Source organism: Centroberyx affinis, unplaced genomic scaffold (genome assembly GCF_046629955.1).
Source record: "Centroberyx affinis isolate AG114_WGS23_722 - 3 ecotype Tasmania unplaced genomic scaffold, CSIRO-AGI_Caff_v1 ptg003913l_1, whole genome shotgun sequence".
NCBI lineage: Eukaryota > Metazoa > Chordata > Actinopteri > Beryciformes > Berycidae > Centroberyx > Centroberyx affinis.
Genome location: NW_027281747.1, coordinates 30,097 through 47,865, shown reverse-complemented (window position 1 = coordinate 47,865; position 17,769 = coordinate 30,097). Strand labels below are relative to the sequence as shown.

At 43.4% G+C, this 17,769-nt stretch overlaps 1 protein-coding gene across 1 annotated transcript in view; it reads right to left on the bottom strand.

The window, feature by feature from the left end:
• Positions 1 to 17,769, bottom strand: part of LOC139663083 (dedicator of cytokinesis protein 3-like) — a gene marked incomplete at its 5' end in the record, with an annotated part of 72,051 nt that overhangs the window by 25,446 nt on the left and 28,836 nt on the right. Inside the window, 13 exons of the mRNA XM_071541617.1 lie at positions 1,051 to 1,149; positions 1,800 to 1,946; positions 2,761 to 2,888; positions 4,424 to 4,616; positions 7,244 to 7,434; positions 8,083 to 8,254; positions 10,138 to 10,219; positions 11,260 to 11,360; positions 11,985 to 12,068; positions 12,224 to 12,321; positions 13,334 to 13,505; positions 14,141 to 14,247; positions 14,798 to 14,960. Coding sequence (XP_071397718.1) covers positions 1,051 to 1,149; positions 1,800 to 1,946; positions 2,761 to 2,888; positions 4,424 to 4,616; positions 7,244 to 7,434; positions 8,083 to 8,254; positions 10,138 to 10,219; positions 11,260 to 11,360; positions 11,985 to 12,068; positions 12,224 to 12,321; positions 13,334 to 13,505; positions 14,141 to 14,247; positions 14,798 to 14,960 — 1,737 coding nt within the window. The remainder of the gene's footprint in view (positions 1 to 1,050; positions 1,150 to 1,799; positions 1,947 to 2,760; positions 2,889 to 4,423; positions 4,617 to 7,243; positions 7,435 to 8,082; positions 8,255 to 10,137; positions 10,220 to 11,259; positions 11,361 to 11,984; positions 12,069 to 12,223; positions 12,322 to 13,333; positions 13,506 to 14,140; positions 14,248 to 14,797; positions 14,961 to 17,769) is intronic.

Here is a 17,769-nt window from a genome sequence, read left to right as displayed (position 1 = left end):
TTCATCCAGTTTTCCTCTGGGAGTAGCATAGTGATATACATGAAAAAATAAATATATCCCTACTTACACAGGAGGCTAGACTAAAATCTATTCTATTCTATACAATAGCTTCATATGCATCTGAGGATTTTGTCTATACGCTGAGTAAATACATTTAGGTTAGGGTTGTTCCTTTCTCAGTGAATCCTAACATGGACACTAAGATGCAGCCTAGAGACGAACCTTCCCCCCTGCAGAAGCTAATAAAGCATATCAAATCAAATCTATCTAATCTAGTATTCTCACTCGGGAGCACCTGAGAACCCAGGATGTCTTACTTTGTGCATTGCATAATGTTAAGGCTCAGGGGCAACTCTGAGGCATTACTGTTGCATTATTAAAGGGAAATGCCACTGAATTTGACTCTTTACATTTCCCTGAGCCATACTAACAAGGCCTTTTCGTGTACAGGCCACAGTGGCTGGTAGTTCCCCAAATCACACTCCACTTCCAACGTTTTACCAGCCAACTAGATTTTAAGAATAGAATAGGACTTCTACAAGATGGGTGGTAACAAGCCAGAATGGCAGTAGACAAATTATCATGTGGCTGGTGGCTGCTGCAGCTGTGCTGCTCCCACCCTCATTGCTATACACCCTCCTTTGCACCCTTGGACCCTAACTTACACCCTTAGATACATGTTTGCAACGACACTAGGTTTACATACGGTGAGTTCATTCCAAGGGAAGTTCTCCTGAACTCTCCTTTGCACCCTAAGACCCTAGTTTGCACCTTAAACACACCCTTTTATTTGCACCTTTAAACCTTACTTTATAATATAATGTGATACTTTATTGATCCCGTTAGGAAATCCTCTTGTTGCTTGGCTCCCTCCACAGGGAGGTCAGAGGTCAGCGGCTACAGAACAGCATCCCTGGAGCTGATCGTGATTCTGGGACTTCCCCTGGACACTTCAGCAAGGCGTCTGCTTATCGGCAGAGGGCTTGAACCTGCGTCCTCTTACTCACTATGTCACCCTAACATAAAACCTAGGACACCAGTTTCCCCTACCTTGAGTTCCTCCTTGCTCTGGAAGTTTTCCAGCAGGTGCTGGAAGTGAATATCCGTCATCTGGCGGAGGAGGGACAGGAGGCAGGACACATACTCTCCCTGCCAATAGGAAGCCAGGGATAGACATGTGAGCCAATGGCATGGCACCAGGAAGCAGCAAGAGACCAATCAGAGCACATTAAGGAGGAGATGAGGACAGCAAGGTAACAGAGATGGAAGGAGGTGATGTGAAGGGAAAATGGTGGACAATAAAACATTGATTAACTAAACATTAATCAATTCCTCAAATGTATTCTCTACACAAACAACTAAACCAAACCACTGAAATGCTGAGAGACAGAACTCTAAATACTAGACATGATCTACCTAAGGCAAATCATTGTCTTGACATTAACTACAAGTATATACTACATTTTAAATTTGAAATTCAATATGACATTTTTATAACTAAGCCTTGACAACAAATCTCCACCAATAAATATACAAAGGGTAGGACACACAGAGCAGCAAAGCTAGACTAAAAGTTAGGCAAGGCACAAGCATGCAAAGAGAGGATGAGAGAGACGGATGTGAAGAGATGGAAAGATGGATAAGTGAATGGATGGGTGAAGGGATGGATGATGGGTAGATGGATGGAGAGATGGATAGCTGGACAGATAAATGATAGATAGCAGGATATAAGGATGGAGGGATGGATGGGGGGGTGAGGTGAAGCAGCAGTAGTAGTAGTCGTATTGTTAGTTACTAACAGTGATCTCCGCGGTGCACTGCGGACAGCGTTGGCCCCTTACCGCCTCCTGCGATTGGCTCTTGCTCATGATTGACAGCAGGGTCTGCAGGAGAACGTCCAGCAGGGACTCCACCATCATCTCCACCTCCTCCTGCACCGACGAATCCTGGAGGGAGAGAGAGGCGGAGAGAAGGGATGGCAGAAAACGGGGAAGTGGAGGGGGAGAGAGGAAAAGGGATGTGGGTGGAAAGAGAGAAGGATGAAGTGGCAAGCGGAAAGTAGGGAGGAATGATGATACAGGAGAGGAAGGGGAAAGCAGAGGGTAAAACGGGGAAGAGGGAGAAATGAAACCAAAGGAAAGGAGAAGGAGAAAGAGGTATGAGGAAGAAAAATAACACACAGAAAATGACACACAGAGAGAAAGACTGAGACACAGAGAGACAGAGAGAGAACTCAAGACTTGAATTTCTGAGTGACTGTGTCTGTTCGTGGTTGTGAGTGTGTCTCTATCTGTGTCTGCATTCACATACTATTGGGAAAAACAGAAATTTCACACGAAAGCCATTCAAAGTCAGACAATGAGGTCAAAAAGTTGGAGGACATTTTGCTATACCTGAGTTTCCAAGTTATGATGCAACGATAACCTTTAACTTTCTCAACTTTGTGGAAAAATCAAGGTTTTGTGTCGGTCAACGGTAAGAAGACACTTAAATACACATGCACCTTTATTATACATTTGCTGTTAGCCAACTAGCCACAATATGTTTTTAAAAGCAAGAAGCAGCCAAATCCAAATCATCCTTTTCAGGACGTTTGTTTATCGTTTGTCTTCTGGGTTTGATTTTGTTTGACCAGCCGACTTGGAAATCCCGGATGTCAGACATTTCCACCTGCACATATGTGTACTTGTATGTCTACTTTATTTGTGTGTGTGTGTGAGTGTGTGTGTGTGTGTATGTGTGTGTGTGTGTGTGTGTTACCAGTGAGCTGGTCTTGATGATGGAGAATATAGAGCTGAGTATTCCAGAGCAGATGAGCAGCTCTTTCTGCTGTCTGAGATGGAGGTGGATGTGATGCAGGACCACCGGGAGCAGGATCCTGCGAGACTCTAAGGGCGGACACACACACACACACACACACACACACAGATTATTTAATATTAATATTATTTTGATGCTGCTTATGCCAGGACAACCTCAGAAACCGCAGCACAGCTAAAGAGGGAAAGCAGTCATTTATTATTTGTGTGGAACGGGCCGCCAACCTTCAGGGTTTCATCTGAGCATTTGTGGCTGAGGGTTGTGAGGAGATTATATCTGGTTATAATGTATTTGAGAAAATGGCTGGAAAAGCTGTGCTTAACTGATTTTAAACAGCTAAAAGGCTAAAAGACACAAAGTGGGAGCTTTATACCTGCTTTCATAAAACAGGAGTAACTCGCAATTGTCATAAACAGGAACGCAAATGTGCAATGAATCTTTTATTTTTAAGCAACAATCAAGCATTAAATGTCATTCTTCTGCCAATCAATGAATGAATGGTATGAGTTAGGATTTTCAGTTAGTGCATTTACATTTAAATTTAAAACTTAAAGCTTTTGTGACAACCAGGCTAGACTACGGTAATTCCCTCCTATCTGGATTACCCAAGAATTCAATTACTACTCTTCAAAGAGTTCAGAATGCCGCTGCCAGAATAATAACTCGCACTAGACTGAGAGACCACATTACACCCATTCTTAAATCTCTTCATTGGCTACCTGTATCTTCCAGAATTGATTTTAAGATCATCTTACTAGTTTTTAAATGTTTTCATGGTCTCGTCCCACCCTACCTTAGCGATATGATAGTGAGATATGTACCATGTAGATCACTTAGATCATCCAATAGCAGTATGCTGACCATCCCTAAAATTAGGCTTAAGAGTGGTGAGTCAGCATTTAGCTGCCTTGGACCTACACTGTGGAACTCCCTCCCAGATAAGTTAAGAGCCACTGACACACTCAGCACTTTCAAGAAGCATCTTAAAACACATCTTTTTACCATTGCTTTTAATTAGGTGGTGGTAAATTGGTTTACATGTATTTAGTGTTTTTTTTTTCTTTTACTTCTGTGTATTTAAATTGTATCCTTTGTTGTGTCCTTTTTACTATTGTTTTTATTGTTTTACTCCTTTTATTTCTTTGTTTTTATGCCTTTTTATTCTGTGAAGCACTTTGTAAACAGTCTTGTTAAAAGGTGCTATACAAATAACGTTATTATTATTATTATTATTATTAAATTAACTGTTAAATAGACACAGATATGTGCTTATCAGGCATCTTACAATGGCTATGAACACAAAGCAGCCAATCATAACTCTCTACTTTACAATGTAGTAATAACACAGAAATAATACACAAGGATGTTCTTCATGGGAATTATCAGTGTGGTTAGAAGACGTCTCTGACCAATCAGGTTGCTTGGTTGAAGCTATATGATGACAAATAGGGTCTTTTAGGGTATATTTAGGTGATATTTGGAAAGATATCCGTCTCACTCTCTCATTTTTTACTCATACATGTAACATACTCATTCATTACTCTTACATATGACAAAGGAAGATGAACCGGGGGCAAAACAGTGCAGATGTGCGTGTCTTTACCAGGGAAAGAGAAGAGCCTGCTGTCCACGGTGCGGGCTATGGACTGCAGCTTGACCACGTCCATGGACTGTCCTATGTGCACGGTGGACGGCATGCTGCCCAGCGTGCCGCGCACAAACTCCGCCACCTCCTGCACCGTAAACATCTGCAGCAGCTCGTCAAAGATGGCCGGGAAGGAGTTCAACAGAGCGGCCTGGAGAGGAGGAGGAAGAGGAGGAGGAAGAAGAGGTTGAGTGAAGACGAGAGAGGAACAGGAGGAGAGGAGGAAGAGACAGAGAGGGAAGAGATAGATAGAGTGGGGAGGTAGAAGAGAGGAAGAGGAGAGAGAGAGAGAGAGAGAGAGACAGATAAGGAAAGAGAAGGTTAAAGAGAGTTAGTTTGTGTGTTTGTGAGAGTCGTGAGAGTGGAGGCGAAGGTTTCATTCCAAAACACCGTATTTCCATTTGGAAAAGTTATTTATTTATTCATTCTCTTTACCCACTTAATACTTTTCAGGGTCATGGTGGGCTATCCCTGCATGCATTGGACAGAAGGCAGCAGGGAAACGCCGGTTCATCGCAGGGCCAACACACATAGACAAACACACAGTCACACCTATAGTCAACTGAGAGTAGGGCTGGATGATAATTCAATATATCGTCTTTCAGTGGGATTATATTGTGATGATATGGTGATTTTGGGATATCGAGACACACAATTCTGCTGTCTGAACTGAGGAGAAGAAGCTAATTTTATTTAGACACTCAACAACATGAAGTATGGTAGGAATATTATGTGAAAATTTCAGTTTAGTTTGACATCACACCAAACATTACCATTCGGTTCAATATGATGAACATTAATTTGATTATTTAACGTGAGCCATATCGTCATATATATCGATATCGAAAAAAATCCTTATGATTATCGGGATCTTGATTTCAACCATATCGTCCAGTCCTAACTGAGAGTCTCCAGTTCATATGACTTGCATGTCTTTCTTTGGACTGTGGGAGGAAACCCAGGTGAACTCAGAACACAGAAAAGACCAGGCTGGGAACTGAACCACTGAGCCACTGTGCCTCCCATGGAAAAGCAATTCCTACCTGAAAATCATTAGTCTGCATTACATAAATAATAATAAGAGTTACTGAAGGTCTTAGGTTGGCATGATTTTTTAAAATAGGGGCTGTCTCATTTTGGGATTAATCTGCTCTTATAAACACAGCGCACTGGCACAGATCGCAATTACAGAGCACAGTGCACCGCTTCTCTACTGGCTCATGAATACATACATAATGAATAATGCTGCGGTAACAATTATGTAATATTTGAAGAGCTTTGTTCTGAAATGAGGTATCCGCAAATTACAAAAGTGACACCTACTCACACAATAAAGATTGATTGACAGCAGAAAATTCAAATTATTGCACTAATTAAAATAAATAGCATAGCAGTGAGCATGTTCATGGTTGAAACAAAATGGTTGAAAGAACTTTTTTACAGACTGGATTATCCATATTTTAGATATTTTACAGCTATAGAATTATGAAATTCAGCTAATGTTTTTTTGTTTTTTTTTCTAAAATGGAAATACTGCGTTTTGGAATTCAACTCTTCATTTAGTTATGAGACATCACAGAGGCACGTAAGAGAGTGACCAAAAACAAGTAAGAAAAACCAAACCAAATCAATTCATCAGAAATCACAGTAAACTCATACTGAGGGAAAGATTAGGAGTCAGACGAGGTTCTGGCAAAAAGGGGGGAAAAGTTATGAAGCAATTTGTCTGGAAGACACACAACAAAATGACATGATTCATAACCAAGTTGACACATAATGAAAAACACAACACAGGTACGAATCCGATCGGTGAGGAGGAGTGGTCAGTGCCCAAAGGCACACAAGGGAAGAGGAAAGTGAGAGTGGTTGAGTCAAACATAGTCAAACAGCAAAACAAGGATGGTGCAACAGGTTAGTAAGGACAAGTTATTTCTGAGTTTCAAGTGGTTGAACAAAACGGTTACAGGTCTTTGTTTGGGGTGTGTCAGGCTGGTGGTTTGGGAGGCAGCAAACACTCAGGTCCAGATTCACTTAGCTGTGTTGCAGGGGGCAATCTGCACTTTCTCTTGTGCCTCAGTTGCTTGAGCTAAGAGCGCAGTTTCCATCTTATTCACGAGGAAATTTATGCAAAGTTGTGGCACGAACAAGCCCTCGAAAAGAGCACTGCTGAAGCAAACAGGATGTCTCTCTCTCTCTCTCTCTCTCTCTCTCTCTGTCTGGATCTTGCAGCAATGATAGAAGCCGTTCTGAATGGACAAACTCTGCACAAAGTCTTTACATCGCCTTTCAAAGGATCTTGTATGTGCTAAAATAATTTGAGGGAGTTGGTGTTGCAAAGTGCAAACTGGGCCTATTATGTATTATATAATTTACACATGCTTGTCCATGACAGTCGAAACCACAACACAGGAAGAGAGAGAAAGCAGATGAGATTAACGTGAGGAAGTGATTAATTATTTAAGTGAAGATGAGTAGCCATTCTTCAGGGTTTGATCTGGGTGTTTGGGTTGAGGGTGGTGGCTTTGGCAACTTCCTGCCAGCTGTGGGGTTGGGGTGGGGGGAAATGACTGGGTAAAGGATATGTTGTCAGTTCGAGGAAAAGTTAAAGGTACATGTGTGGGTGTTAAAGCAGTCAGGGTGTGTGTGTGTGTAAAGTATTACAGAGGTGTGTGTGTGTGGTTAGGCTCACAAACAGCTGGCGCATGAGGGATCTGGGCTTCGTGTTCACACTTCACACAAGGTCGAGATGCTGTGGCTTTCATTCAGACGTCTACTTACTGACAGAGGAGACGGCCGCGGAGCGTTGGAGCTCCAGGCCTGAGTGCAGCTGGCTTGCCCGCTCCCGGGGACCTGTCCCGGGGCGGGGGGTTGGGCCTGGCCTGGGACTGCGACAGGGGGCGGGGCTAAGGTGGCGGGAGGCCCGGCACCGGGGCCTGGGGCTTGGGTTGGGGCAGGACAAGGCTGGGGGCGGGGGGGGAGCGGGGCGTGGAGGGGCCCAAGAGGAACGGCAGGGACCCAAAAGGACGGCGCAAAGGATTGTGGGAGGGCAGAGATTGATAAAGAAGGGGAGGCAAGGAAGGAAAGATCCGAGGCACAAGTAGAGAGGGGTAAATAAAGGAGATAGAATCAGATTAAAGCAACTAAAAGGAGATGAGGAAACTAGAGTACCAGCAACAATAATACACGCACCTTCAGAATACTTCTCCTAAATGCAGAATGGGAAACTTATCAAAACTATACAAGCAAAGATTATATAGACTGATAGATAGAAAGATTGTAATCACCATGGCATTAGCAGGCACAAAAGCAGATGGGAAACGTATCTAAACTACAAGCAAAGATAATCTAATCGCCATGGGATTATAACAGTTAAAAAAGCAGATAGGAAACTTATCAAATCTACGAAACTACTACTAAACATGTCGCAGAAACAATCATTTCAGCTGTGGAGAAATGGAATTGATGACACAGGGAAGCACATCAAAAAGTCACAATTTTGACATTTGATGCTTTTGAAAAATGGACAGATAAAAGAAAAGACCTGAAAAAAAGAACAGTTTGAAATATCTGTATGTGGCCCCTGTGTGTGTGTGTGTGTGTGTGTGTGTGTGTCCTCACCTGTGTGAAGATGAGGGTCTCTGAGTTGCGGCTGTCCAGGCTGAGGACGAAGCGGATGGACTGGAAGAGTTCCTGGATGCTCGTACGAAACTGCTCCTCCTCCATACCGCAAGTCGCCCGAGAGTAAAGGATACGAGACTGGACGATGAACTTAAACAGATACTCCAGGGCCTGCAAGTACAAGTGTGTGTGTGTGTGTGTGTGTGAGAGACAGAGAGAAAACAAACAAAGTTTATCTCTATCTGCAAAACCTTTTTAGGATTGCAAAGTATATGTATTTATCACATCTTGAGTTATCCAAATACTGCAGATCTACAAACAGATCTCCAAAATCGGTTGATGTTTGAGTTTTTAAAATGTGTATTTAAGTGTCTATATAAAATATTGATTAACACGGTTATAATAGTTTTGTTTCGGGATGCACAGATACATCAGTATCGACCGATATCAGCTTTAAAAAGCAATATCGCTAACGGTTCGATATTATTTTTACTGCCGATATTTGGTTTTGATTGTGGAATTGGCGGTTTTGTGGCCTAATTTGAGAGTGTGTCAACTCTCAAATTAGCAACAGAATAAAACTAACATGGTCTTTTGTTTAAAAACAACTCAATTATCTTAATATAGGCATGTCTGAAAAGCTTAAACTGTGTTACACCTGCATTTGCACTACGATTCTTACAACAATGCATATCGGTGCCAGTATTGGTCAATATCGGCGGGAAAATAACGGTGTTGGCCTCAAAAAACGATAACGGTGCATCCTTAGTTTTGCTGCATTCTACGAGAATACATGAGAAGATTTTTGTTGATATACCAAAACTATTCTGGACACAGATGGGATCTTGTAATTCCATGCCCATAAATTTAAGCAGATACCATGTCCAATATGTTTTATGATACATTTCATATTTGTATGGTGTTATAGATATACCAAAACAGAACACAGAAAATAAAAAGCATTACATCTGCACCAGTCACCATACTAAACACTTCCTAGGCGGGTGAATGAGTGCAGATAGGAAGCTACTGACAGAAACTGGCAAACACCCAGCGGACACAGACAAGCTTGTCATAGAACAGAAAAAGCCACAAAACATTTGCCTCCGAATCCAAGGACGGACACTTCTCAAGTATGTGTCAAAACCGTCCTCCATAATTCACACCGTCCACTTCTACATGGCAGTGTGACCCATTTGAGAGTAATGTCTGAGTCTGATGAATATTTCAGCATGTTGAGGAGCGCTGGTCTGCTAAATGCGGAACGTTCTGTAAGTCTGCTTGAAACGCTGCACCTAGTCCAAGTTTTTCCTACAGTAGTGATGCAACTGTGACTTTCTGCAGCCAGCCTCTTGTTGACACACTGACCAAGGCCCAGGACCTTCAGTGGGAGGAATGTTGATATGAATGTTGATGAAAGCTTTTTGGTTGATTCTGGACATTTACATAGCTGCCTATGTGTGAGGAAAGTCAATACGGCACCCAGAATGTTTCTAAGAACATTGTGGAGACAAATCAAAGACATTAATGGCATTCTGTTATGTTAACCATCAAAACAATAATTGAAATCTCCATTCCAGTGTTTTCTTGTTTTGTGAAAACCACAGGTAACAGAGAAAACATGATTTCTGCTAATGTGTATTATGGAGGTAACCGTTTTATTTGATTTTTTTTTTTTTTGCATATTGACAGTTCATTTCCCTCATGGTGTGTTGCTTTCCGGCACTCTGTGGTTGTATAATGTGACGCAGTTGACAATTTACAGCGGACGCCAGTTGTGTGAATCTATAGTACAGGGAACAAACAATATGGTGTGTGTAACTACCGGGTACCTGCAGCATTTTTTAGCTAGCAGGTGGTTGGAGGAACCACTAGTCATGGCTGCTTGTGTTGCTCTTTTACTCAAAGTTGAGATATTTGTACCTCCTCTGAGGGATAAAAACACACTAAGCTCTCAGAACTGTCAGGAAACAAGCAACACCAGGTGAGTTTCACTGAAGGTGTCGAGAGAAAGAAGTCATTCAGGGAGTTTGTTTTGTCGTCATGGCTCTTACCCTCATGGCCTCCTGAATCAGGTCCTGTCTGACCACCTCAGCAGAGCGGTCCATGTACCACTTCAGACAGCGAATCAGCTCTCTGGAAACACACAACACACACACAACACACACACAAAGCACAGATATTACATGCTTTATTTGAAGCCACTACATTGAATTATAATCATAATAATACATGAGATTTGAATATCTGAGCCACATCGCACAGCAGAGACTGAGCAGAATTTTTCTACTTGTGTGTTTAGATAGGTCGGCAATCTGTAAATATGTTTAAAATGTTTAAATATAATGGCAATACAATGAAAATGCTGCATGTGTTCGTCTTTATTATATTCCTATCTGGACCAGTGGTGGTACAAAATCAGATCCTGAGGCATGCGGCCTTCATTCGACTTGTATTTGAACAATCAAATCTGATTTTTTTTAGCGTTGCGATGACAAGAAGTAAATCTTACGTCATTCATCTAAGACAATTGTCATAATTTTGGGAGCAGCTTGGATGAGCCAGCGCTAGCATGGAGGATAACGGGACACAACAATGGAGAGAAAGCCAAACAGCCGACTTAACTGGTATTTGGGGAGACGCCTCGATTCAGTCAAAACTCAAAGGCCGAAAAGTTAGACACAAGCAGGAGAAACGTAGCAACAAAAACAGAAGTGACATCTTTTGTGTACTCTGGTCATGTGAGTCTTTTCGACATCGCTGTCAGTTCATACTGGTATCAGATATGGGTCACATCCTAGAATACAGATGAACAGTCCTCCAAAAAAATCAGGTATGAGCAGCTTTTCGGAACCGAGCATGAAGGCCTGCAGTGTGAACGGAGCCTGAGAAGACTTGTTCCATATAAAGGTGAAATGGGCAACAAAGCACTCAACTCTTCACTGACAAACTGGCATCAGGGATGTTGGGAGAATTAGGAGAATTATAGTGACTAACCATTTAAGTACAATGATGTCCTGAATTGTAAAAGCCACACACACACACAAACACAAACACATAATCCTTTAATGACCGTATATTCGAGTATGGTTTGTAAGAGCACTTGGGCAGTGAGCCGCTCTCTGAGGTCGGGGCATGCAGTCGGGGTTAAGAGGCAGTTCAAGTGAAGCGCTTACTTGTAGGCCAGCGCCCCAGCAAAGTGCTTCTGGATGTACGTGTCCATTACAGGCCTGAAGTGGTAATATTTACTGTCCCTGAGTAGGTTGATAATGAACACCTGAGAGAGAGGGAGAGAGGGGGAGAGAGAGAGAGAGAGAGAGAGAGAGAGAGAGAGAGAGAGAGAGGGGGAAAGACAGAGACAGAGAGAGAGAGAGAAAGAGAAAGAGAGAGAGAATGACAGAGAGAGACAGAGAGAGAGAGAGACACAGAGAGAGAGAGTACAACAATAAAACCACCAGACATGAATTAAAAGCAGGTTTACAGAGGAATAAAACTGAGAAAATAAAAGCCAAAGTTCTATCTATCTATGTATCTATCTATCTATCTATCTATCTATCTATCTATCTATCTATACATATAAAGACTCCCTTGGGTTTTCTGGCAACTGTGAAATCACTGTGAAATCAATAGAGTGTTTGTGTGTGTGTGTGTGTGTGTGTGTGTGTGTGTGTGTGTGTGTGTGTGTGTGTGTGTGTGTGACTAGAACATTGTGAATATTCAGTGCAGTGTTTTTTTTAAATCAGACACACACACTAGAGCATTGTGAATATTCAGAGTAATATTTTTTTAAATTACACACACGCACATACACACACACACACACACACACACACACACACACACAAACTAGAGCATTGTGAATATTCAGAGTAATATTTTTTAAAATTACACACACACTTACCAGTGATTGGAACACCAGCGGTCCATATTTGTCAGTATTGTCATCCAGGATGGAGAACAGGGTGTCCAGGATGTCTTGGAGAAACTGCCACCCACACACACACACACACACACACACAAGACAGCTGGTTAGGGTTGCCTTGCCTTATATGGTAATTAAAGTGGGAAACAAGAAGGGAAACTTTTGGTCTTGCTGGGAACATGTCATGTAGAAAGCTTTTCTGCTCGGCTAAGCCTCACCTTGACTATCTCCTCTCCGCTGACGTGTCGCAGCCGGCCCAGGATGTCCATGACCCGGTCCGGATGGGCCTTCCACTTCAGCAGGGCCAGGAGGTCCACTGGAAGACAACAACGATGTCATCGAGCAGCCAGAAACACACAAAAACACAGTGTTGAGGTAGGGACACCGGGAAGCTCTGGCCAGGCCTTCCACATCAACAACACCAGGGTCTACTATCCACTCTGATAAAGGGGATGGATGGATGGATGGATGGATGGATGGAAAAATGGATGAATGGCTCCACAATTTGTTAATTTCTGATGTTTGTACAACAGTTATACAACAGTTTCTGTTGCTTATGGAGAGCCACAAAATCTGTACTCTGTACTGGATGTGATTTCAAATGTATCTAAACACGATACTTCAGCAAATACGTACTTAAATGCACAGTACGTAATTTCTGCCGCTAGGGGTCTCTCAATCAAAACAATAACAAAAGCCATAGTTTGATGACGTCGTGAAGTAGCGTGGGATCATGGAAGTTTTTTTTTACGGGGACAGCTTCGGCGACAGAACGCGCAGCAAACGGGAATGAATAATCGCGATCCGTCACGAGTGAGCGATAAAAACAACTGAATGAAAAAAACAACAGAGCGGCTAGAGCAGCTAGCTAGCTAGTTGGCTGACTTCCTTCCTCACTCTCTGACGTATCATCTGGTGTTTCCCGTGTTTCCCCGGAAGTTAGGGGGTAAAGGGGATGTGACGCCATTGACAGGCGACCAAATGAAACGCACCGTTACCTTGAATAAAATTACGGATTTCTCTGGGTTTGAACATTTTTGGAAACATTTGGGATAATGCAAGTACACAACTCAAAAAAATATATAACATAGGTCTAGTCGTTTTTAGATATTTTAATGCGGAAATGTTACATAAAAAGGAAAATTACTGACTTTAAAAAATACTCCAAAAAGTACAAGTACACAAAAAAGCTACTCAATAACAGTAACTGTATGGAGTAAATGCATATAGTAAATAGTTATTTCCACCCTTGGACATGGCACAGGCTAAGTCTGTAGATCAGTAGACTGAAAACAACAGGGGGAAGTGGTGTCGGAGCTGAAGCCTACCGTTCTGGGTTAGCTTGGTGGAGGAGAGCTGTGTGGAGATCCAGAGCATCTCCTTGGTGCTGCGCTGGAAGATCAGGCTGGAGGGGATGCTCGGGCAGCTATTGAAGTCCTCCTTGCAGCAGGGCAGGCCCAGGTACAAGGCGTGGTTACTGAAGGTCGTGTTCTCGTCACACTGAGGCCGAGAGGGGCGCGTGTTAAAATTACTGAAGCAAGACACCAGCAGCAAAGTGCTGTTTCCTTGTGACTTTAAGTAAGCACAGCATGAGAATGTAAAATGAGAATCACAGGCTTCCCTCTCCTCACTGTTATCACCCAAACCTACAGTCTACACAGGTTTGAAATTCTGCACTAAATCATAACTAAGTGCAGGCAGGCAGACAGACAGACAGACAGACAGACAGACAGACAGACAGAGAGAGAGTAAGACAAAACAGACAGACAGACAGTAAGACAGACAGAGAGACAGAGAGAGAGTAAGACAGACAGACAGACAGACAGGCAGACAGACAGGCAGACCGACAGAGAGAGAGTAAGAAAGACAGACAGACAGAGAGAGAGTAAGACAGACAGACAGACAGACAGACAGAGCGAGAGTAAGACAGACAGACAGACAGGCAGACAGGCAGAGTAAGAAAGACAGACAGGCAGACAGACAGACAGACAGGCAGACAGACAGAGAGAGAGTAAGAAAGACAGACAGACAGGCAGAAAGAGAGTAAGAAAGAAAGACAGACAGACAGGCAGACAGGCAGGCAGACAGGCAGACAGACAGACAGGCATACAGACAGACAGACAGAAGTTCCTGACCTTGTAGACGTAGAGTTCATGGCTCTCGTCAGAAAGAGTGGTTCCATCCTCTCTCATCAGAGGAGTGAAGGCAAAACCAAACAGCTTCTTCTCTCCTTTGTCCTTTGCTGTAGAGAGAGAGAGAGAGAGATGACAGAAAGAGGGTAAGAGGGAGAGAGACATACAGACACACAGAGAGACAGAGGGAGAGACAGAGAAAGAGTTATAACCCTTCGTTCAGACAGGAAGCGAAGCAACAGGCTTTAGTCACACAAGTTTGATCGATTATTTTTCTAAAGTGACAAAAGATCTTGTGTTTGTGTAAATGACTTAGATTGAAAGTGATGAGATTTGTTCCATTTGTAAATTCTGTTTTCTGAATTTGCATGGAATGATTGAATTTATTGAAGCTGAAACTGATTATAGAAATCAAACTCATGATGCTCTTACCAGGTTTTTATCCTATTAAAACCATATTGCATTGAAAAGTCCTAGATATTTAGTTTTCTTTAAGACGTTAAATTGATACTGGACTCTTGATTAGTTCTGACTTGACTTGGTGTTCTACATTTAGACTTGGGACTTGACATTAATGACATGGACTTGAGCAAAGTTGACTTGGTCATACCTCTGCTACTACCACTGCTGCTGACAGTGACTCAGTACTAATCTACTCACTGGAGCAGTGTCTGAACTCGAAGCGCAGGTGTGAGCCTCTGAAGCGGTCTATGGGAATAGGCAGTTTGACCACCTCGCTCCATCGAGGGTTGTTGTTGTGGTAGAGCACAAAGGAGCGATGCTCCGCCATGTTGGGCTCCCCCGAACCCAGACTGATACAGTCCTGCAAGGAGAGAGAGAGAGAGAGAGAGAGAGAGAGAGAGAGAGAGAGAGAGAGAGAGAGAGTTGCTAGGATACCAACTAGAATGGCAGCAAAAATTATGACCTCCTAAACTTTTTTAGTGTTTTATAGTGTTTTCACTCTAAGATATCTGATTTGCAACGTAAATATACAACATTAGATGGTTGGAAGGAGCAGCCAGCCACTTAAGACAAGAAAATGAGACTTTCATACCATTTCTACAGTTTTTTTTTTTTTTTACCAAAATAGAAGCTAGCTAACAGAAAGAAGAGGATTCTAATGCTACAAATGACAGTTGGCTAACAACAGCAAAGGACTTAAGTAAAACTACGGAAAGAAAAGATGGACATCATCAGGACCAGGAAAAAAAAAAAAAAAAAGGTATTTCTATTAATATAACTGTTCACAAACTACAAACACTAAGCCAACTGTCAGTTGGTGACCACCATGATGACGGAACACAGTGGAGCAGCAGCTGACCAGCAGCAACTGAAGACAGAAGCTACAGATGTAATAACTGTAGCAACACATAGACACCCAGGATACATTAATGGCTGTGAAATTCAATACCCGGAAGAAGTCACGTCAGCAAAACAAAAGAAAGATTTCAAAATGAAAGTCCTGAGGGACAACCCAGAGATATTAGTAGCAGACTTCACCAAGAAGAATAACTGTAAGGTAAAATGCAACCTGCTCTTCTTCACTCACCACTCTGCTGACTGGCACACAACAATATGACTCATTTACTCACATTAAGAAGAATGGGATAGGTAAAGGCAGACAGATTACTGCCTATGAAGATGCAGACTCCTCTAACCATAAATATATACCACAATGGAACGGTTATGATTCAGGGATCAGAGAACAGTTTGGACAACTTTGAGAACGGCTTCCAAACTCTGAAAACTGTGGCAACATCAAAAATTAAAGTCTCCCCTCCTCAGCAAGAGCTCCAGACCAGGTCGCCCGTCCCCAGCAGACCTCCACCGACACCATCCACTGAATCTACACCCAAACTCTCCAGCAGCCTCAGGGTGCTGAAGGAGGGACTCTCCATCCTAGAGCGAGAGTTCATAGATTTCAGAGAGACAACACTGAGCAGCCTTCAGAGGTCTGATGACAGCAGGCAGTCAGTGGAGGAAATGTACTCTGCGGTACGACAATAGAGATATGAGATTAATGAACTCCAGCAGGCCATTCGAGAACTTGAGGAAGACAACCAATCCCTGAGAGCAGCACTTCGGAAACTGACAGAGGACCTGGCATCGGCCAGCCAATCCAGCCCGACACAGTCCCTACACCAGGAGACCCAGAGTAGGAAACCAGAGCCCTCTGCTTCTCTGACGTCTTCTTCACCCTCTCACCCCTCTACGCCCACCCATGCCCCCTACCCTTACCCCCTCCCCTCCTGACCTCACAGCCCAACCAAACCCCTCCCAAACACATACAGATACCACTGAATTCCCCTCACACACTGACCTTAACTGCACTGACAAACCCAAACTCAACACACACACACCACCCACTACAACACACAACAACACAGATATAATATTTCTGTGTGATTCCAGTGTGGTGATCATTAAAACAGTGATGCTGAGCAAGAGCAGTGTGCGGGATCTTCTTTTTTCAAGCCTAAATTATACTTTTCCAACGCACCTGTATCGGAGCCAGTTGGATGTGCAAATACCTCAATGAAAAAATTGTGTGATTCCAATGGAAAGCACATCAACATGAAACGTCTCTTCCCAGGCAGAAGATCCAAAAAGGTTTGGAGCCCCACCACCTCAGAAGCCATAGAGAAGCTGACCAATACAAACCTCCAGGGTGTTAAACACGTCCTGATTCACACTGGGACAAATGATCTAACTTCACACAACAAAGACATACCTCGCTCACTGAGACAGGTGGCAGAGAGTGCAACCTCAGCTTTCCCCACAGCCAGGGTAACCATATCCACCCTGTTACCCAGAACAGACGTACCTCAGCATGAGATAAACACCATCAACGCTGAAATATCCAAAGCCTGAACAGAGATACCAAACATCCACATGGCACATCATGCAGAGATCCTCTACCACCACCTGTATGACTGCCTACACCTCAACCAGAAGGGTGTGCGACTGTTCACCAAGAATATTAAAGATACAGCTTTAGACCGCAACACATCAGCATCTCACACCAAGAACAGGAGCTCAACCAACCACCTTAACCTCCACAGGAGCTCGCAGCACACTGGAGCAACCACTAACAATGGCCAGAGCTTTCCTCAGGGCCCCAGACCCACCTCACTGCACTACACCCCAGCTCCACCTCCCCAGGACCGCGGACCCACCTCACTACACTACCAGCTCCACCTGCCCAGGACCGTGGACCCACCTCACTGCACTACACCCCAGCTCCACCTCCCCAGGACTGTGGACCCACCTCACTACACTACACCCCAGCTCCACCTCCTCCGGGCCCCGGACCCACCTCACTACACTACACCCCAGCTCCACCTCCTCAGGGCCCCGGACCCACCTCACTACAGTATGTTTTACCTCCCCAAGCTCTCCAGGGACAATACAGTTGGCAGCAGCAGCAGCAGCAGCAGCCACCTCAGACTCAGTCTCCAGCCCAGAGAGACAGCTACGCTGCTGTAGCCGCCAGAGTCAGGACATCTCCACCTACTGAACTGAACCCAAACCAGATAAGACTTTACTTTGCACTAAATTACTGAGCTAATGGAATGTATAACAACAGACACTTATTCATCATCACTGAACAACAATTTTCATTACGTTGCGTT